We start from the raw sequence: 22191 nt of genomic DNA, 5'->3' as shown, positions 1-22191 counted from the left end.
GTGGGGCAGTTTGTGTCTCATGTCATCAGGACTGGATTTTTTTCTCCTTTCCCACCTGATATAGGCATTAGAGAGTCCCTAGGAATAGTTCCAGCATGGAGGAGTTGATCAATCACCATCCTACCCTGGTGTGCAAAGACATTGACTCCTTCCCTTGCCCTGTTGGGAGAGGTCCTTTGTTCTCTGCTGGAAAAATCTCTGTCCAGCTTCAAGCGGATTTTTTCTGTTTCTTCAGGGCCTACAGAACTATCTCCCACTCAAAACAACAGTGTATGTGGGAACTGAAGAAGTAGTGCTCTTCAGGGACTTGTTTAGTGCTTTATTTTCTTGGCTGTCAGTTCCTTCCCACTGTCAGAGGACCTCCCACATATCTCTATCACTGCCATGGACTTGGCTGCTCTTGAGAGGGGGCAAGTTTGGGCAGCTGTAAAATGCTAGTTTTGTTCACCGTTGCTCCTCCCAAGAAAACGACTTACTCAAACTATAGAGGGCCGTTGCCTCTCCATCAATGGGGACACATACTGAGCTTCTCAGTCACAGCACTTTTTTACTTGATTGAAATCCATTGATAGCAAGAGCCTTGGAACTCTGAGTGACCAGCATGTCCTTTTGCCATACTGTTGGAGCCTTTATAGAACCTGTTTGCAATAAGGGTGATCATCTATTTTTGGTGTTGATCATCAAAAGCAAGAGCCTGCTGCTTTCTCTTTATCGTTTGTCTTCCATTTTCCTCCTTAATCTTTTCAGTTTTGTGTTTTCTTTTATGATGGGCAGCCACTGGAATAGTGAAATGTGACACCTAAATTAAAAGCAAGTAAATTAAAAAAATTCTCCATGGCAACAACAAACTTACAATTAAGAAATTCTTTTGCATTAGGATTCACAGTACATTACTCTATCTCATGAGTAATTGCCAAAGTTACAGTGGCATTTTATCATACTTGAAGTCTTTCTCATTGGTTCAGTGAGATAAGCAAGTAAATGTGTGGTGATAGGAATAGACAGTTGAACAGGAACATTCTGTCTGTTTTAGTGAGTTTTAGAAGGAGAGTTTAATTTTGTCCTAGGCACTAGTATCTCCTTTCACTTACTATTATGACTCACTTTCATTTTACAGAAGAAAATCCCCTTTTACTTGTCTTTTTTTAAAGGAACATTAGATTTGTGTGTAACTCTAGTCAGAAAAATGAAAACCTCATCGTCTCCTATCCAGATGTTCTGCTTTTAATCCAGGCCTATGTTTCACTTGTAATCAAGAGTTCCTTTTTTGACCTGCATATAGATGCAAAGCTCTAAGACAGTCACAGAGAGTTGAGAAGACTTAATTTATACCCAAAAGAAATTTAGCCTGCCTCATGAGAATTTACCTGTATTTTCCTTAAGTGAAGATGATAAAAAAAACCGTGTCTGGAGTTGTGGAGAAAATTGCACAGGAGGCCACCATGACATGAGATCCCCTGAGTTTGTTTTGCTGTCCTATATTTACCTCTTGGATAATACTACAGAGAATGAACTTTGGATAATCTAAAGCACAGCTGGGTTTAACAATACAGTACACATGATCGTAAGATGTCTTGTTCCATTAAACCTCCCTAAAGGCAAAAAATGTTTCCTGTTTCATACTCTGTTCTCGAAGGAGCAAAGAAGCAAGGAAAGCTTATACTCCAGGTACAGCACAATATGGGAATGAGCATATGTTTGTTAAATAGGCATTTCTGAAGTGGGCATTTAAAAAGACCCTTCCAATGAGATAGCGCTCCTATAAGTTGATTTCTTATGTCATGGTTTATTTAAGAAGTGACATTAGGTCTTCTATCAAGTAAGATGTTTCTGATGTCTGTTTGAGGAAGGAAAAAATATGATTATTCAAATGAAAAAGAAAAATATTACTTAATTGATATTCTCTTGCTCTCTAGATGTATCACATCATGATATGTTCATTCATATCACTTTTTTGGTCTTGAATTATTTGGTTTGGCTATCTCAAAATAACTGGATAAATGATATGTAGACACAACTTCAAAGTCTGCATTGTATCTGGATATCCTGTGCACTTACTTGATCACAATTGTCAGAATAGTTTCCTGCTGCTTTCAGTGGAAATACAGCAATGAAATAATCTCAGGAGTGTAAGGGAAATCTTCCAATGATGCAGGAAAAGCTTACAGATGAAGGAAGCATTGGACCTAAATCTTTTTGATGGAGTTCCCTTTCCCTTTTCCTGCCTTCCTTGCCATAGCATGACTTCTTTTCACTTGATGCTTTCTACAGAAAGGACTACATAAATATATAAGGACATATAAGTATGGAGAAAGGAAGGTATGAATATATTATTTATCAGGTACAAATAATATCATGTCTTGGAAACTCAAGACTTGAAAAACATCTACCTGTTACATAAGAAGTGGAAAGAAGACTGGAATCAGACTTTGGTTCATGTCCCAACTCTGCCACTGGCTAGCTGGGTTATCTTGGGCAAGTCACACGACCATTCTTAAACCTCAATTTCTTTATCTGTAAAATGGAGTTGAATAAAATGTCTAGTAGATATTATAGTTTGATCCAGCCCCTTTATTTATACATCTCTTCCAGCTCAAGATTCTGTGAGTCTAAATCATAGTCTAAGTGTATCCCTTAGAGAAAGAGGTACCAAAGATGTACATATATGTTGATGGAAGTGAGCAGGGAGCAGTTGATTTCACAGAGCATGCTTTGAATTCCTTCTTTGCCCCTCATGAAGATTTTATTGCCAGTATCTTGTTTTAATATTTTTTTTCCATGCTTTACTGAAGGTGAATCAACATATGGCAATAAACCCCTTGTATTAGGGGTATCTGGAGCTTGTTATTTTGGTCATTTTATTGACCATATATGATTGTTGATCTGGTCTGATGAGTTGTGATTGGTTAAATAATATATAATTGTAGTAGTTAAATTCTTTGGACCCCAATTAAAATATTTAGACATATAGTCCCTATATAGTCTTTCTTGACTACTTGACTACTTTTAAAAAACCCTCCTTTGATTTGTGTGCATCTGTGATTTTGTTGTTATTCCGTCACTTTTCGTTCATGTCCAACTCTTTGTGAGCCCATTTGGAGTTTTCTTGGCACAGACACTGGAGTGGGTTTGCCATTTCCTTTTTCACCTCATTTTTACAGATGAGAAACTGGCACAAATGGGGTTAAATGACTTGCCCAGGGCCACACAGCTAGTAAGAATCTGATGTGAACTCCTGAAGATGAATCTTTCTGACTTCAGGCCCAGCACGCTATCCAGTGTGTCATCCAGCTGCCCTGTTTGTGTGATAGGATTCTAGATTTAGACCTAGAAGAGCCCTTAAGGGCCATCTAGTCTAAAATTGTCATTTTGCAAATTAGTTCAATAAAAAAAAATTCAAATTGATTGTGATTACATTTTTAATGAGTGCTTTGGTGTGTAAAAACAATATCAGAGAGGAAAATGAAACAGAACAAAAAACAGAAGCTTTGGGATCTTCAGTTTATATTCTACATTAAAACTGATTTCTAAGATCTCAAGGTATACTTTTACAGAAGTAGGTGTAACAAGTATTTTCAAGTACTTATGTTTTATATATAGATACTCAATATTTTAGGCAGAAAAGAAAAAAAATCAAGTAATTGTTTCTTTGTTTGGACAAAAAATGCCGCAGTCACTTTGACTTTTTAAAATGAACTGACTTGACCACTGGGTTTCACTGCTACGTAGCTAATCTTTGTCCTTATTTGCTTCTGTCACGTTTATATTCAAATGCTGAGGCAAGCACAAAAGCTAAAAACGTCTGTGTAGAAAACATTTTAGCTCTTGTACCTTGAAAAATAGAATTTTGTTTTGTGTAGGTTGACTGTTGAAGCAAAAAAAAGTAATTTTTATGACAGGTAATTTAAAAAATGTTATTTTGACAGATACCGTAACATGCCAGAGGCATAAGACCCGTGCAGAGGATATGCAAAATATTTAAATTATTTTTGTTACAATGAACTCCATATTTTAAATAATGGATGTTTACCTCCCAGGTTAAACCTCATATAATTCCATTTATACTAAATTTGCATGTTTTTAGAGGGTACAATTATACCCAGAATCCACTGCATTCCATATTACATCAGAGAACTGCCATAGTATAAATCCTAAGGGAACTTTTAAATTGTCATATTAAAATAATCTATCCATTGTCATGAACATACAGCTTTTTAAAAGCAATATGGTGTAGTTGGAGCCAAATTTTGATTGTTCAGGAGACTAATCAGAGAGCTAAGTTTGGCTAGAAACCTTAAAAATGCATGGGTTCTATATTCTTGCTTTTAATACCACAAAATTTTGTTAAAATTTTTTTGTTAAATTTTGTTAAAATGCTTCTTTCTTACTAAGCCTCTGCTTTTCTTTTTTGATCAGCTTCTATGGTAAAATATTGATTTGAGCATAGAGTAAACCTTTCTAAAAGGAGGTAGATGAGCCATTATATGGGTTATCAGGCCCTGTAGCTGGTACTCTATGTATTGACTACTCTGGGAAAAGTTGGGATTGGTTTACTGATCCTAGCAGGACACCATTTTGTTAGCCATAGCCAAAGATTCTAGCTGGACAGTTTTGCTTTTAAATACTTCTTCAATTTTTTGCTTAATCCAGGTAACATTTATAAATAGTATTCGTATTGAAATGTCTATCAGGCTTAGGAGAAGTTTATCTTTATAAGCAGCCTTAAATATTTTGAGTGTTTGTGGCTACATATAAAACCAACCAAGACAACAATGAACAGATAGAATGGGTGAGTATGGTCTGTCAAATTGACACCAAAAAAAAAAAAAATGATCTACTTTCACTCATGAAGCAAATACCAGCCACAAGATCTATGAATGTGTACTTGTGTTTGGTCACTGAAATCAACTGGAGAAAACAAGAAATTCAAGTATGTCATATGAAGATGATTATCTTGTGTTGTATTATTTGTACATAGACACACAAGCACACGGACATATATGTATTTTCCAAGTGATTATTTTATTAAGACTGTTCGCAATATGAAAGTAAAACTTGCATCATGAAAACCTCAATGAAGGCAGGCATGCTCTGGGTAAAATTACAAAGGGCACCCCAAACTTAAAACTGTTATAGCAATTAAAACTTAAAGCTGCTGCATGAAGACTTTTGGAATCTCCTGTATTGTCATTTGGTAGGCACTTAATAAGTGTTTATTGATTGGGTATTAAGAAAAGAGTTTTAGTTTTAAAAGATGAAAAAGGTAAAAAGGTAAAAATAAAATTTCCAGTCCATGTGAGAAGCAGTTCAGTTGTATTTCAGTCATATCTGCCTCTTCAGGATTTTATTTAAGGTTTTCTTGGCCAAGAAACAGGAGTGATTTGCTGTTTCCTTCCCATTTTACAACTGGGAAACTGAGGCAAACAGTTTTCAGTGACTCGTCAGGGGTCTCACAGCTAGTATGTATTTGAGGCTGGATTTGAACTTAGGAAGGGAGATTTTCTGACTCCAGAGCCTGTGCTTTATCCATTGTACCACCTGGCAGCCCATGTGAGAAACTGCTTCATGTAATGGATAAAGAACTAACTTCAAAGCCAGGCAGACCTGGGTTCAAATCCTTGCATCCTACTTCCTACCATTCATTCTTCAGTCCAATGGTACTGGCCTCCTTGTTAGACTTATTTTTCTCACTGTCCCCCTGGCCTAGAATTCTACCTATTGGCTTCTCTGGATTCTTTTAAGTCCCAACTAAAATCTCATCAATTACAATAAGCCTTTCCCAGCTCCTTTTAATTCTAGTAACATACTAGCTGCACAACCCTGTTACTTAACTTTAAGTAAGTCACTTAAGCCTTTTGTACTCCAGGCAATTCTCTAGATTTTAAGTTACAGAGAAGGTACTGGTTCCTTCACATGGCAGTTCCCTATGCCATTTAAATCACAGATAACAGTTTCTCTCCCTGCTACCTGTGTCTCATGGTAGAAGACAAAAAATAGAATCTTCATAACCAAATATAGTATAGCAAAGCATGCATGCAAATTCTTTATGTTTGCATGTAAATGTTCCCTCACTAGTTATGAATGTTTGTGACACGTTTCTCCTATCACCCACTCCAAAGACAGAGCCATCTTGCACACAGTTTCCCTACTGACTGCCACCTGTGTACGCTTCCACAGGAGGTGTTCCAGAGCTCCCTTCAGAACTCTTCTCCTCTCTCCATCACACTGCAGTCCGTGACAAATAAAGCCTTAAATATTCATCAGGCATGGCTGCAGCATGCTCGTCCCGAGAAGTCTACGGACACCTGATACCTAATCAGTTGGATATCCAACAACTGATAGAAATTCATGTGTGAATCCAATTGAAATCACAAATTTGTCTGTTGCAACTACTTTTGAGGGCTCATGAATAAAAGTGAACTAGAGTATGCCCCCCTTTGCTTCGTGTTTCTTTTGCGTGTGAGATTGTGACATTGTGCAGAAGGAAACGAGCCAAGCAAACAAGAGGTAAAGTTGAAAGAGCAATGGCTATTTAGAGCAGTTACCAACCTTAATGAGAAACTGATCTGAATCATTTATTTTATGCTGGATCTTATTTAAGCAAGCAGTGAAGCATGGAATACATTTGTCATTTGTCAGATACCAGCACTCACTGACCACCCGTAGTAATTACTGTATCTGCTTTCTGATTCTGAACTCAATGGATGAGAGGGAGGGGGTCCTGGCATTCCGAGGACATTACGTGTAAATCACTCTCGTGGAGATTAGGCAATTACCTTTGATTTTTGTGTGATTCCCTTTTGGTTCTGAAGGTGTTCAGTCATCTTAATTTAATGAGAGGGAAAATACTTCCTCTCAAATTATCGTTGACTGTCTGTATCATAGTTTATTGCCGAGATGGCTTGGCCACATTCTAAATGACAGAAACTGGCTCCTCTTGGTCAAAGAGGCTTACGTTTCCTACAAACCCATTTTCTAACCTCCAGGTTAACAGTCAAATAGTTGTATACAATATTGAAAAGCATCACTGAGAGTGGCATTTTTTTTAGATTTGTAAAGAATTGACTGTAGAAGTTATTATTATACCTAAAGCAATACTGTAGATCAATAAATAGTAATCACTCTTATGTGTATCTATATCTATGTATCTATCTACGTGTCTATCTATGTATCACAGGCTAAGCAGCGTGCTAAACATTGGGGATACAAAAAGAGACAAAAGACGGCACCTGCTCTCAGGGAGTTCACAATCTAATGGGAGAGACAACATGTAAACAAGTATGCAAAGTAAGCTATCAACAGGATAAATAGAAAATTAATAGCCTGAGGGAAAGCACTAGACTTAAGAGGAGTTGGGAAAGGCTTGTTGTAAAAGATGAGTTTTTGGTTGGGACTTAAAGGAAACCAGAGAAGTCAGTAGGTAGAATTGAAAGTATTCCAGGCTAGAGGGACAGTCAGAGAAAATGCCCAGAAAAGAGGCCAGTGTCACTGGGTTGAAGATCACATGGAAAAGAGTAAGGTGTAAGAAGACTGGAAAGGTAGGAGAGGGCTATATTTTTAGGGCACTTTGATTGACAGACCATTTTGGATGAGATGGAGAGAGAGAGGAGAAAGACAGAGAGAGAGAGAGAGAGAGAGAAGCTGTTTGAAGAATTGTAAGAAAAGATAAAGAGGTAAAGGTATTGAAATCTTTGGCCCAAATCTATACTAATGAAGTACATGAAGTAGAGGATTGTTTTTCAAATTATCCTACTTACACGTTCTAGGTTCCATGGATCACTGACAATTTTGCAGTTTTACAGCCCAATGTAGATACTACTCTCATCAAACCATTTCTTCCTTCTTTAAAATATCGCACAAGTAAGAAGCACAAACTCATTATCATACATGAAAAGCAGCATGCTCTGAGTTTTACCATGGAAGGTCTGTCAGAAAACACATTCTTTGTTTAAACATCCCACCCAAAGTCTTGGAAACATAGTCCCCTTATGTTTATTGAGGCAGCAAATTAGAGTGTCTAAACTAATACTGGCCTCTGATTCAACATAGAACACAATTTTTTCCCCCTGCTGCTTGTGGCTTTTGCAGTTGATAATTGAACTGAAGGATACAGACTATGGTACCTGTTTGAAGTGAGCACTCAGACTTAGGGTTCCTTTTATCTTCTAACAGTATTAATGTTGGCTAGGTGCCATGTACTGGGGGGTTCAGAAGAGTTAATGAAAATCATGATGCTTTCAGCTGCTCTCATAATGAGCCACTCTGCTTGCATCAAACCAAATGGCTTATAGGCCACAGATTTCTGCATGTAAGAACATGTGAGGGGCCAGCCTAGTAACTAAAAAAAAAAAAATCAATATCCTCTTCTCATCAAAATCCAGAAGCAGTTAATTGCAAAATCAGATTCTCCAGTTCATCATATAGACTTGCAAGCTGTTTTTCAAATATATCAACATATTAGAAATAAAAATAAAAACACTTTAAGTGAATCAAAATAGCTTTGAAACCATATATAGTGTCCTAAAATATTAAAATACGTGTAGAAGACCCTATTTGCCAGTTCTGAAGTCTTGTAGACTTTGCATTTGCTCCTGCTTTCTCTCTTGCTCTTATAAAAGCTCATTAATTCTCTGTCTTAGATTTTATGATCATTTCAATTCTACATCTTCAGTCATGTCCCCTTATCTGAACACTATGTGCTGTTGGAAGTTGATATTTCTACTAATATGTTTCAAACAAAGGCATCAGTTCCTTCCTCCCTCAAATCAGTTCACACGCTCACATCCCCAAATTATGTCTCCCACTTACTAGTCCAACCACCCAAATTGGCATTCTTCTGGAAGGAAAACAATCTGATTAATTAATATCTCTGAATTCTCCAAGGGTAAGTTGCATTTTAAAAGAGGACCTTGTCAGCCACCATGAATTTCAAATTGTAGGAATTTCAGGCAGCTGTGAACGATATTTGGTAGAGAGCAGGGGAAGTGTCCAACTGAATAAGTAGAGTTTCCAAGTCACTTGGGCCCCTCTGCATTAGATGCTCCTAGCTTCAGAGGGACTTTGGAGGAGGAGTTTCCTGTTCACTCATTTTATATTTCTTCTTCAGGTGACCCTAGGAATACTTACTCTCAATTTCTGTGATACCTGAGTTCATTCCCCCAGCCTAATCTTCTCTATTTCTCCTTTGTATTCATAGGGGCTTAGAATGAGATTGACTGAGTGATGTTAGCCCCAGATCCTCTCTCTCTCTCTCTCTCTCTCTCTCTCTCTCTCTCTCTCTCTCTCTCTCTCATCTTTTTCTCCCTCTCTTTCCCCCTTTCTTTCTCCCTCTCTCCCCAAATTAGACTGCTGTCCAAGGTCAACTGCAGAACCTTCCAGAAGATCAAACCATTGTACTACCCCGTACAGCTTTTTCTTGGCTGTTCCACACATTGGATGGTGCTGGGAAATGTTTAACAACCAGTTATCTGGAAAAAAAAAAAGGACCTACAGCACACTTTTAAGTTTATTTTGCATTAGCATTTTCATATCACTTTCATAAATCTAAACGATCAGCAAAACAATAAATCAATCCCAGATTTGTAGCCTTTGCCAATTTCCCAAGTATAAATACTTAGTACTGAAAATTTAATGATTGGGTGAGCCCCTTGGAGTTGACTTTATCACACCCCTCACTTAACAGTGTTTATCATGGTGCCTGACATAATAGGAGGTACTTAATAAATGTTTATTTACTCACTGACTGACTTGATTAAGTGTTTGTCTCTTGGGAGCTGAAGATTGGATTGGAAGAATTTAACTGTTATAATGGGAGGGAGTCCCTTTTTAACCTCTTAACTAAAATTTGTAAATATGTGCTTTTTGTAGTTTGCTTCTATATGTTATGATTAGCTGCTTTTATTCATATTCACACAAATAAATTAAGAAATATATTAATGGTGTAAGTATGCAATACACATTGCTTTTTGATGAATCTCCTTTTTTTTTTTTAAATCATGTCTTCCTGGTTTTTTTCTTATGCCTTTACTTCATCTTCATGATCCTTCACAGTCTGGGTCTCCAAAGACTGGCTCCTTAAAAAAGGAAGTTGGTTTTACAATTTTTTTGTATTCTTTTGCTGGGGCACTTGCCTATGACTCTAATTAAATTGAATGAGAGTAGAGTGGTTAGTATGGGTCAAAATTGGTTCAACAAGTCTATTTCAGATGCTCTTGAAAAAAAGATGGTTTATAAAAATGAGTAAGCCAACGCAATATATCTAATTGATTATGGAGTACTTTATGAAAAAAGAAAACTATTATTGGTCAATCAACAAGCATTTGTTAAGTGTTTACTATGTACCACTGAGTCCTGAAATTACTTTCACTTCTAATGTGTCTCTTCTAAAAATGGGAATTGTATTATCAACTAAAAATGTTATTGTTAGTGGTAAAAATATTCATAAAATGATAGCTTAAAAACTGCTTAAAGTGTTCTTTAAGGGGAAGTCAAATTTAGGGTGTGGAACCAGTTAGACAAAGCAGTTAGTGCTCATGGCAGATTTCATCAAACCAGAATGTATATTGCCTGAAAATGGTTTTAGGTATGTGACCTGCAGTGATAGCTCAAAAATAGTTCCTGGGGAGAACAGAACGTCATGTATGTGCCATCCCAATGCCCTCGGAGGTATGTCTTGTGAGAAGAAAGACCGGATTCTGACAAGAAATACCTTCATCAAAATACCAAAATTTTTCAGTGTCTTTTAATGAAGTCTCATTAGAGAGATATGAAACTGTTGTAATTTGCCCTATTCCTTTCTGGGGGGGAAAACAGGCTTAGTTTAAACTGGCATTTTCTTGAGGAATGTCAGTATATGGTTTTCCATGTGTTGTGTCTGCCAACTGGTGGCCAGACGTTTAAGCAGACTTACCCAATTAGTGGAACGTTCCCCCACCCAATCTGAAGGCTGAATTGATTGTTCTTGTATGCTGGGGACATCACTGTGGCTAGGGCTGCATTTCTCAAGCACTTAGATGGAAAGGGGAAAGATCCATCAGACTGGGCAAAAGAAATGCCAGTCTTGAACCAATCTGGGTTATTTTGCTGGTTTGGGCTTTATCAAACTAACTTCATGAAAGATGTACCTTGTTTAGTTTCCTGTTCATTAAACAAGAGAGCATATTTCTCAGTAGCATGAATATACTACTGATATTGATTCAGAGGAAGTAAATTGGTACAAACAATAGAGCCCTGGCATAATACACTAATTTCCACAGGACAAAGTCTGCTAATGTGGGCAGCTTATTCCTACATCATACTTACTAGCATATACTTGCCTAAAATGAAAGAATTCACAAGTCGAGTTTTCTCATGGAGCCTACTGATGCTCATGATGAAAAGGATGACCTTGGGAAACATGTAGGCATCTGAGAAGATGAAATCAGCTCCGTGTCAGGAGATAGGATCGCTTAAACCCAGGGCTGTGTAAAGAAAAATACACTTTTTTTTTTTACTTTGTCCTGCTAGAATATGTCATTTTGAAATGGTATTTTTTTTTGGTTTTTGGTGGTAGTAGGTAGTCATGTGGTTGTACATGTATATACATATGTGTGTGTGTGTGTGTGTCTAAGCAGACAGTAGGACTGTTCAAAGCCTAAATCTAGCTAAGTGCCCCAGGTCTTTTAGAATAATGAGACATTTTCTAAATGCACTTTTTTTTTATTGTACCACTATTACGTTACAGAGAAAAAAAGGGGTGGGAGGGGACTTAACACTTAGCACCTGTCACTAGTTTTCTCCTAGAATTAGAGTCTCTTGCTTATAAAAATTTAATTGATTCCTAGCAGTTTATGTGCGTGGTGCTTAGTGGGAGTTTTCTGTTCTTTTGCCAGCTACATGGTTACTTAGAAAGTGAGCCGCTCACGCTACAGCTGTTCATCGGGACGGCAGACGACCGCCTGCTGAGACCACATGCTTTCTACCAGGTCCACCGGATAACAGGGAAAACTGTCTCCACCACCAGCCACGAAGCAATCCTCTCCAACACCAAAGTCCTGGAAATTCCGCTTCTGCCAGAAAATAACATGCGAGCAATGTAAGCCTTGTGGACTGGGCCACTTGGTGATTTCAGTAGAGTTGTGTGTCCGTGTGCTTCCTTTTTTTCTGTCTTTCTCACTGAATCCTCCAGATCTCTTCACCTTTAACAAATTTACCAAATTCCAATGGCCCAGAGTGTCCTTAGCTTAACACCTAAACGAACCCCGTAGATATTTATGACCACTGATTTGCTTCTTTCTGGCACTTAAAATCAATATGTCAATTACAGCCCTGTATATACCTCCACCCAGTTCTATTTAGCAGCTACTAGTTGTTGCTCTTGACTGTGAAACAGTAAAGTTAGAAGAGTCACCTGAATATAATTTTTCTTAAAAAAATTTCTTCAAGTTCCAAATATTCTCTCTTCTTTTCTCTTATTCCACCTTCCTGAGATAATAAATAATTTGATATGTTATACATGTGCAGTAATGCAAAACATATTTCCATACTCGTCATGCTGTGAAAAAAGACACAATAAAAACCATGAAAAAATAAAATGGAAAAATAGTATCTTTTGATCTGCAATGACTATAAAAATTGAAAAACGTTATTATCAAGAGTATTTTCAAATCCTATCTTAAGTTGTGGAAAAATGATTCTATTGCTAGTTATTCTCAACCATACTCTATTTGGAAGTAAAAGAACAAATTATGCGTTGTCCAAGTGGTTCCTAATCATATTTAGGGAATTAATTGTAACTCTGTTTATCAAAATAACAGTAAAATTAACTCTCTTATCTTTACAGAGAAATTATAACTATAAAAACCTACGTGTGTGAAAGCAATACAAAATCTCTCTAAACATGGGGAAATTTCAAGTATCTGCAAATATTTCACTTGGTTTCTAATCAGGATCCCAAGATCTGGGATGAAATCAAATGGATTCTGATAACTTACATGTGCTTTAAATGAGTATGGTTGTGATACCTATAAAAACCAGTTCATTTGCCACATTGCCTCAGAGCACTTCAAGGTTTTCAGACAAGGACATGTCAGATTAAAAACATTCAGAGATATCCATCCAACTCAAGCCCAGGTGAATGGTAGTTTCCACTTAGGTTCTTAAAACTTAAGAGCAACTCATTGTAAATTTTCATTTTCTAGAGCCTTAGCTAAGCACTAGATGTTAAAATAACTGTCAGACTTTTTACTATTATTTCTGATAAATACTATGGGAACGGAAGAAAGTATTGTGGATTATTATGGGTCAGCCTTCTGTGGAATCTGCACTGACGTTTATTTGAATCATACCAGTACAAGCTGTAAACCAGGAAAATGAGAAATTGAACAGTGCTGCATTAGCTTCTGCAAGAATCACTAGTGCATGTGTGTCATGAGATAGTGAAGAATGATTTCAATACCTCTTTTTCTACATGACATTGATAGCTGTACTTTCCACTATTTTTTCCCGTTACAGAGTTAACAATTTAACTTTGTTTACTCATACCAAGTGATGGGGAGAATCAAGCCAGTTAGATTTATGATCATCTTTATTATTCCAGTGCTTAGCACATAGTAGGTGCATAATAAATGTTTATTGACTCACTATATGTGTAAAATTATTTTATCTAAAAAATAAAATAATTTTGCCTGCAAGATGTAGATAATTGAGTCAAGGTTATTTTGGGGATTGAATCATCTATGAAATTGCCTCAGCTGTCTGCTTGACTTGGCATGTGTAGATACAGTCTTAGTGATGCCCTTGGTGACTCTTTTGAAATGTCTTTACCTTCCAGTTTACCTTTTTCCTTTGCCACAGAGTGTAAAAATAGATAACTCTCAATGGCACTGGGATTTGTGCATACTCATATCACTACATGGTATACATCACTCATACTCATATCACTTATGGGTAACGTCAGAGGGCATTTCTGAAGGATGAGAGTTTCAAAGTTTTCAACTCTATTATGTCACGAACTGGAAAAAATATTAAATGACCGTATGTTTTGTTTTGAGCAGTATTGATTGTGCTGGAATCCTAAAACTCAGAAACTCAGACATTGAACTGCGGAAAGGTGAAACTGACATTGGAAGAAAGAATACGCGAGTGAGACTGGTTTTCCGGGTTCATATTCCACAATCTAATGGCAGAACTCTATCTCTACAAGTAGCATCAAATCCCATTGAGTGTTGTAAGTAATTACTCACTTTTCCCCCTTCTTTCCAAGTACTATACAGAATTTAGAATTTAGTAGGAAGAGACTTTAGGGATAATTTTTTCCAGCACAGAATAGATGAGAAAATGGAAGCACAGAGAGAGATGTGGAATCACTTGAACAGTTCATGATGCATTTTGCTTCTTTTATTATAATTTTTTCTTTATGTTTGTATAGAAGCTAGTTGGCACAGTGAGTAAAGCACCAATCTTGGCATCAGGAAGACCTGAGTACAACATTTGGCCTCATACACTTACCAGCTGTGTGACTCTGGGCAAGTCACTGAAACCTCCATTTGTCTCATTTTTCTCATCTGTAAAATAGGGATAATAATATCACTTACCTCCTAGAGTTGTTGTGTGTATCAAATGAGATAATAATTTTTAAAGCACTTAGTATAGTGCCTGGTATAGAGTATTATATAAATGTTAGCTATTATTATCATTATTGACTTGTTTCTTCAAAAATATGCATATTTGATGATTCAGAGTCACTGAAAAGTATTGCCCATTTCTCTGTTAAAATAATTCTTTATCATCTCAGTTTTGATGGTTACAAGCAAACATTTATTCATGGTATGAGAAAAATTGATGCTTGCTTTAAATGTGGACTTGTTATATATTTTACATAGATGGTACAGTAGAGTGCTGGTGCCTTAACCTCTTTCTGTCTCACTTTCCTCATCTGAAAATTGGGATAAATATAGCATCTGTCTCTTGGAGTTGTAAGGATCAAATGAGATAATATTTGTAAAGTGATCTGCAAACATAAACACTAGCCATTATCTTCATCATCATCACTGTCATCATCACTATCATCTAGAGGCCATTTGTTAGAAGACTCTTGATAATGCATCGGAGTATTCAAAACTCACCATGATTTAACTAATTACAACCTGCAATCTACAGGAAGAATTGAAAAGAAAATAATTTTGATGTTGACCTTTGAACTACCTTAAATCTATCACCTAAGAATTTCCTGTAATTTCATAGAATTTGTAGAAAATGAGATTGGGAACTTTGAAATTTCTTGTATGGAGTAAATATATAGTCGTATTCATTGTATTAGATCCTTGATGATTCCTTTTTTTTTTTTAAACCAAAGCGTTTTGGGACTGCATCTTTCTGTCCAAGCCCATCATTTTACAGAGGAGGAAAATGAAGCTCAGAAAGCTGACATGACTTGGTCACACATTCCCGCCTCTGCCACTTAGCTGTGTGACCTGAGGCAAGTTACATCACCTCTCAGCCTGAGTTGGAGTGAACCTATTAAACAATCTGAACATGCTACTTCATTTGATTTTGTGGTTCCTATCAAATTGTCTTCCTTTTCCCCCTACCCCATCTCATTTCTAAACAAGGGTCTATTAGGGAATGAGATCCTGGCTTCTATTTGCTATAGCTTCACTCATTTTATGCATGACTTTTAACAAGTTATTGGAGACTGAACTGAGAGACACCTCTTCTCCATGTTGCCTTATGTGTCTTTTACACCTCTTCCTCTTCATGGTTATTGAGGAGGAGAGACTAAGGAAATGGGTTTCAGAGTCCCCAGAGCAGGTTAGAGAAAGCTAAAATGGGGTCTGGCCAAACTGACTGACTTTTGAAGAGATCCTTCTCTTCTGCTCATGACAGCTCCATGCTTCTGGAATAGACAAACAGAGAGCCAGCTCCCTAATTATTGCTTTACTTCCTTTGACCTTTCTACTCTTGCTTCCTAACGATGGACAAATGTCAACGTTCAGTTCTTAGTCTTCTGGTCTTCCCTATTTATACTTATCTCTCTCAGAGCTCAGCTAGTCTCATGGTTTCAGCTGTTACCTCTATGTTTATGACTCTTAGATGTTCATCTCCAAACCTGGTCTCTTTTGCAGATTTGAGCTTGACTCTCTAATGGTCTATTGACATCTAAGTGATTCCAGCCATCACCCCAAGCTTAACCCATCCAAAGCTGAATTATCATGAACTCTTCCTTCCAAGAAACTTTATTCTTTCCTTCCTGAGTTCATGCAGTTTTTCTCCTTGTGACACAATCATTTCTCCAGAAATAGGTTCAAAACTTGAGAATTATCTTTGACTTACTCTTTCCTTTCACCCCTCATATCAAATGATTTCCCAGATCCTGTTGAATTTCCCTTCAGCGTATGTCTGTCTTTTCAGTGTGTACCTATCCCTTCTCCTTCAGTGGAAACCTCCTCTATGTGCTCTTTTTCCCATTAGAATGTGAACTCCTAGAGAAAGGGCTTTCTGAGTTTTCAACTTGTATCCTCAGTACTTAGCACGGGGCTTTGCACATGGTAAGGGCTTAGCAAATGCTTTTCCATTCATTCTTCATTTATTCCATTCCATTCCCATTGACACCTCCCAGATTCAAGTGCTCATTACCTCATGCCTCTCAGATTCCAGTTTTCCTTCCCTGATCCATCCTTTAAAAGATTCTTGGATGGATCCTTCCCAAATGCTGCCTTATTCATGCTCTAGATGACTCAGAAATCTTAATGGATTTCTTTTTTTCAAGATCTTATTTAAGTCCCACCTTCCCCAGATAGCTAAACCCACGTTATTTAGGACTTACTGGCATACTATCTGGAATCATTAGCTTAGTTTCCTCTTTGTTAGTCTGTTCTCCCAAACTTTAGTGTAAGCCCCACCCCACCCCTGGCACCAAACTGAGTGCTTAAGACACTTATTGATTGATTATTAGCATTTCAGCCTCAAATCAATGCTGTGAGGTAGGTCTTGTTATTATCCCTTTGTTACAGTTGAGGAAACTGAAGTAGCTGGCAATTAAGTGATTTGTCCAGAGTTACACAGCTAGTGTCTGAGGTTGGATTTGAACTCAGGTATTCTGACTCCTGGTCTAGCACTCTATTGATTGTGCATATCTGCATCACTTAATACCTGAAGGTATTGTCTTAGGGACCAGCCAAACTACCCAGAGCTCTAGATTCTGGGCCCTCAATCATTCTAGGCCTTAGACATGCTTCAGATGTACAGGATCTGGTTGATAGAACATTTCCATCATACCGCAACTGAGGTGCATCGTGACAAGTCTCACCGAATTCTTAAAAGAGTTAAGCTCTCTTTGGATTGTAGAAGTAGGAAAAAGTTTGGGACAGCTCTTTATACCATAGCAAGGGAGATCCAGTCAATCTACAAGTATTTGTTAAATTTATTATTATATTTTATTATTATTTTATGTTTTATCATATTAATATTATGTTATATTACTATAATATATATTATTTAAATTAATTAAATTATTAAATTTATTAAATAAAGTATTTATTAAAGCAGGGCTGCTGGGTAGATATATAGGGGATACAAATCAATCAATCACCAAGAACTTACTAAATATCTACTCTGAGTTAGATACTGGAGATTGGAGATGCAAAGACAGAAAAGAATCAGCCTCTACCTTCCAAAAGCTTACATTCCATACAATAATTAATTATATTATGTCTCTGCTATTTTGAGATTCTACTGGGCAAGGGGATTGGGTTTCCCCTCAGAAATAAGCTAAATCACAATAGATTATGAATTTTTAGTTGGAGAATAGAAGAGATACAATGGAAGGATCCTATTTTCAAAGTTGGATGATTTTTTAAAAATTTTGTTCTGGTCTAGTGATTTCATCGATGTGATAAACTCCTAAGGAAAATCACTCTACCATTATAGATCAGCAGCTACTCTTTAATTTACTCTTAGAGTTGTCTGTGTCCCTGAGAAGTTAAGTGACTTGCTCAGGGTCACACAGACATTATATGTCAGAGGTAGCTCTTGAACTCAGGTCGTCCAGATTCTAAGGCTGGTTCTCTATTCAGAATACAATGCTGTCTCTCACTCTGGCTATGTATATAGATTAATTATAATAATTATAGTATGGAGAGTCATTTGCGAAGTTGCAGTGTTTTAAATTTTGTTCTGTAAAATTTTTGTTGGTTCTTCTTTAAAATAGATGAGAACCATATTTTAAATTCACCCAAATCACTCATTTAAATGATTGGATGATAAGAGACCAAGGAATCTGTCAGAAATTTGAATACTGAAGACTGGGACTTTTGCTCCAAGTCTGATTCCATCACCACTGTATCTTTGTCTTCTTTTCCCCACCTGAAAACTGAGGGTGATTATTATACCATCCTATACAGAAAGAACTTACTAGAAAATCATGCTGATCTCAGCTTTCTCTTACATTATTGAGCCTTAGCATTCTCAGAAAGATTGTATCAAATTCTTTGTTGTGTAATGCAAAGAAGCACTGAGAAATCTACTAAGACTTTTTTATAATTTAAAAACAAATTGTGTTCTGTTATGTGGTTTTTTTCTCCTCTAGCCCAGAGATCTGCCCAAGAATTGCCTTTAGTGGAGAAACAAAGCACAGACAGCTATCCAGTGATCGGTGGGAAAAAAATGATATTGTCTGGTCACAACTTTCTACAAGACTCAAAAGTAATTTTCGTGGAAAAAGCACCAGGTATTTTCTTTAAAAATAGCCTTGCGTTAGTTTTTCTGTTTTGGATGATTGTGGAAACTTGATTCCTGGATGGGGAGAGTGCAGACCTTCTAATTACATGTTGTCCTTCTGCATATATTTTTCAAGTAATGGGGTGGAGCTGTGCAGATGACCTACATAACAATGCCATTTTGCATAATATGTTTATACAGGCAGTTAAGAATTTTTGCATGAACTGACAATTATGACATTTAAAGTAAGAGCTAAGAGTTTATTTTTGTAGCAAGCTATGGTTTCCTCCCGACAGCTTTTATTGTCAGTATCACAGGAACTCCCAAGGACTTTGTAGTGTTTTAGGAGGAAATAATTGAAAGTTTGTTTTCTTGTCTTTTGAGATGTATTTCTTAGTTATTGATGCAACTTTTAGTTTCCTCATATCTGCCTCTGTGGCTACATATAACAACATTTATCTGGCTGCCTGGTTCCTTTTTCTGAGATGTATGTTCCTTGGGTATTTTTCTCCTATGCATCACATTTTGGAAAGCACATATGTACATTAATGGAACATTCTACGAGTATGTGTCTCTGTGTGTCTATACATTTGTACACTCACATGTATGGATGCGTATACACATACATATAAATGTTTTGGTTCAGTTTTAAGGTTTAATAGCTTAAAACTGAATCAAAATTTTTTGGGGCACCATATATGTCTATATAAGATATATAGATGTATTCCTAGTTCATAGAATTATTGAATTTTAGTAATAGAAAGGAACTTAGCATTTATTTTTTATAACTCCCTTATATAGATAAAGAAATTGAGGCAAAGCTGAGATTAGCATCCAGGTCTCCTGACTTTCTCAGTTCAAGTGCCTTTTCCAGTTTTTTAAACATTATTTTTAAAAATTTTACTTTTAATTTATAGAGTAAAAATAAGCATTTCCATAAAATAGTACCGTAAAGATGATAGTTGTACATGAAACTTCAGATCTACTAGGTACAACTTGCTATTACTTTCAAATATACAGGAAAATTATTATGTAAGTTTCTGTTTTCCCTTCCCCCCACCCAACCCTATCCAGTACACCATGCTGCATAACATTTTATGGGGTTCATTTCCTCTTCCCATCTTTGTTAATGATCACTATATAACTTCATTGGCCTGCATAACTGGTGTGATGGGTGTTTTCTTTTTAGTAAAATCTTAGAGACCACAAAATCTTTTCATATATATGGCTTTTGTTAACGACAGATGTCTTTAGGCAGAATTCTAGAAAGAATGTCTCTTGAGCTGCACTGTCAGGGCTCATCAGTTAATGCCTGGAAGAACCTGTGTAGGATCACTCCTACACTATCATCATTTGTTAACTATTTTTTGAGGTTTCAGTGGCCAGAACCCCACTTTGCTTCTGGATTTTTCTGTTGTCTAAATCCCCTAGAGATATTATCTCTATCAGTTACCCCTACAAATGTGGTTCTCTTGGACACGATTCTGAGCTTAATATATTGGGCCTATCACAGTTGTTGCTCATAGAGTGATGATGGAAAGATTTTTTTCTACTAATTTTCACTTCATTTCTTTCAAATAAAATTGGATATGGGTGTTGTGGATAGGAGCATTGTGATAAGTGAGGTTATGTATAACAAATCAATTTGGATTTTCTGGCTAAACCAACATTATACATTTACAATAGTTTTTTTTTTTTAAATAAGAAATAAAATAATGTCCTCTGAAAGAATGGAGCATGTAAGCACATTAATTCATTTTCTTGGAGATTTGAAGTATGTCAAGAGTTTCTCTACTGGCAAAATTTCTCACCTGCCTATCAGTATCTCCCTGAACTTAATTGAGTGTTTTGAACATTTATTGTCTTATCATATCCCTGTCATTCAAGAGCAGAATTTTCCAGTGCAGTCATTTCCTTCCAGGAGGTTTAGATAGTTTCAGAGAACTCAAGTCATTTTTACTGCTGCTAGGTGGGATGTATGAGGTTTAGGGGTTAAGGGTTGTTGTGTTGCCTTTTCTTTTTCTTTTGGTACATTTACCAACTGAAATGTTCTTGAAAGCAGAGCCAATCCAACACTTACTCTAATCAAGTGAAAACCACTGAGGCATTCAACCTTCATAATGGGATCCTTGATTTTGTACAGTTTGCAGGAAAGTTAAGTGCTTCAATCAAAATGTGTTTGAAAGTCTCTAGTATTTAACTTGGCAAGCCTGTGCAATCAGGAACGTAATACAGGGTGTGGGGGAAAGTTTAAATTATGAAGAAAATTCAACTAACAACAATAATAAAAAAAAATTTGCATTATTGGAAAACATTCTAAAAGGACTAATTTGGAAATTACTTAAATTTAAATTACAATTTAAAATACATGTATTTGTGAATACGAGAAGATGTATCACCAGGAAGGAATTTAAAGCAGTATTTAGATATCTCTTGTTACAAATGAGCTAAAATTACCCTCCAGGAGTGACATTTTTGGTTGGGCTCTGTTTCAGAAAGAAAATTAATGCTTTCTTTATGGCTCTCCTTCCCTATTTATGATTCTTAGGCCAGAAGAGTGTGGTATTTGTCTTCAAATATTTTAAGGACTATCGGATGGAAGGATTAAGCATATTCTATATTTCTCCAAGGGACAGAATTAAGACCAATGGGAAAAGGCAGGAGTGGAGTGCTTACTTGGAGGGAGGCTTTGATTTAATATAAAGAAGAATTTGAACAATTGGTGTTGTTAAAAAAGAGAATTGGCTTCAGAGGGAGCTCCCTAGCACTGGACCTGTTCAAACTAAGGCTGAGATGTTACAGAGGGAAGTCCTGTCTATAAGATTCAGTGGTTTTGTGAATATGCAGTTAGTCAGTTACCTGTAAATATTTTGACTTAAGTAAGTGCAATTCACACTTGTTTTACAGTTAGCCAAGAGGTTTCTTCATCATCTGAGGTAGATGTTAAGTGACTTGTTCATTGTTATACAGGTGGCATAATAGCTATCACTCAAACTCAGATTTTTAGATGTTCAGTCCAATGTTCTTTTACTATACTACGCTGCTTCCCCTATAAGAATGTAAATGTATCTAGCTGCCCTTCTAATAATAATATTCCAACAACCTGTATCTAACTACCCTTCTAGTAATATTTTTCAATTAATGTAGAACTATAAAGGTAGCAAATATAAGAAACATAAAAATATATTCAATAAGTAAATATGTATTCAAACCAGGTATTGTGGTTTCATATAAGTTCACATTAATATTTAAGTCAAGTGGTTTATACGTTCATACACACATAAATCATATATTCACAAATAGGCATTTAGCTTAACAGATGCCTATGTAATTTTGTTCTTCTAGGTTTGCTTTCTTACATTTAATTTATTATTTACTGCATGTCCTAATACAACCTGAAGTGTTATTGTAACCAAATGCCCTGTGTCATTAGCTTATGAAAAGTTTTTCTTTTCTAGTTCTTTTTCAGAAAAATCACTTATATTGATTTAAATT

The 22191-nt window shown here is 36.4% G+C and overlaps 1 protein-coding gene across 4 annotated transcripts in view; it reads left to right on the top strand.

The window, feature by feature from the left end:
* The window catches only part of NFATC1 (nuclear factor of activated T cells 1), a 205011-nt gene that overhangs the window by 92350 nt on the left and 90470 nt on the right, over positions 1-22191 (top strand). For all 4 annotated transcript variants that reach the window (XM_072604047.1, XM_072604044.1, XM_072604046.1 and 1 more), the window contains exons 4-6: positions 11871-12073; positions 14034-14206; positions 18566-18706. In XM_072604047.1, coding sequence (XP_072460148.1) covers positions 11871-12073; positions 14034-14206; positions 18566-18706 — 517 coding nt within the window. The remainder of the gene's footprint in view (positions 1-11870; positions 12074-14033; positions 14207-18565; positions 18707-22191) is intronic.

This window comes from Notamacropus eugenii, chromosome 4 (assembly GCF_028372415.1).
Source record: "Notamacropus eugenii isolate mMacEug1 chromosome 4, mMacEug1.pri_v2, whole genome shotgun sequence".
In the NCBI taxonomy this organism is placed as follows: Eukaryota; Metazoa; Chordata; class Mammalia; order Diprotodontia; family Macropodidae; genus Notamacropus; species Notamacropus eugenii.
This window is presented reverse-complemented; position numbering and strand designations above follow the sequence as displayed.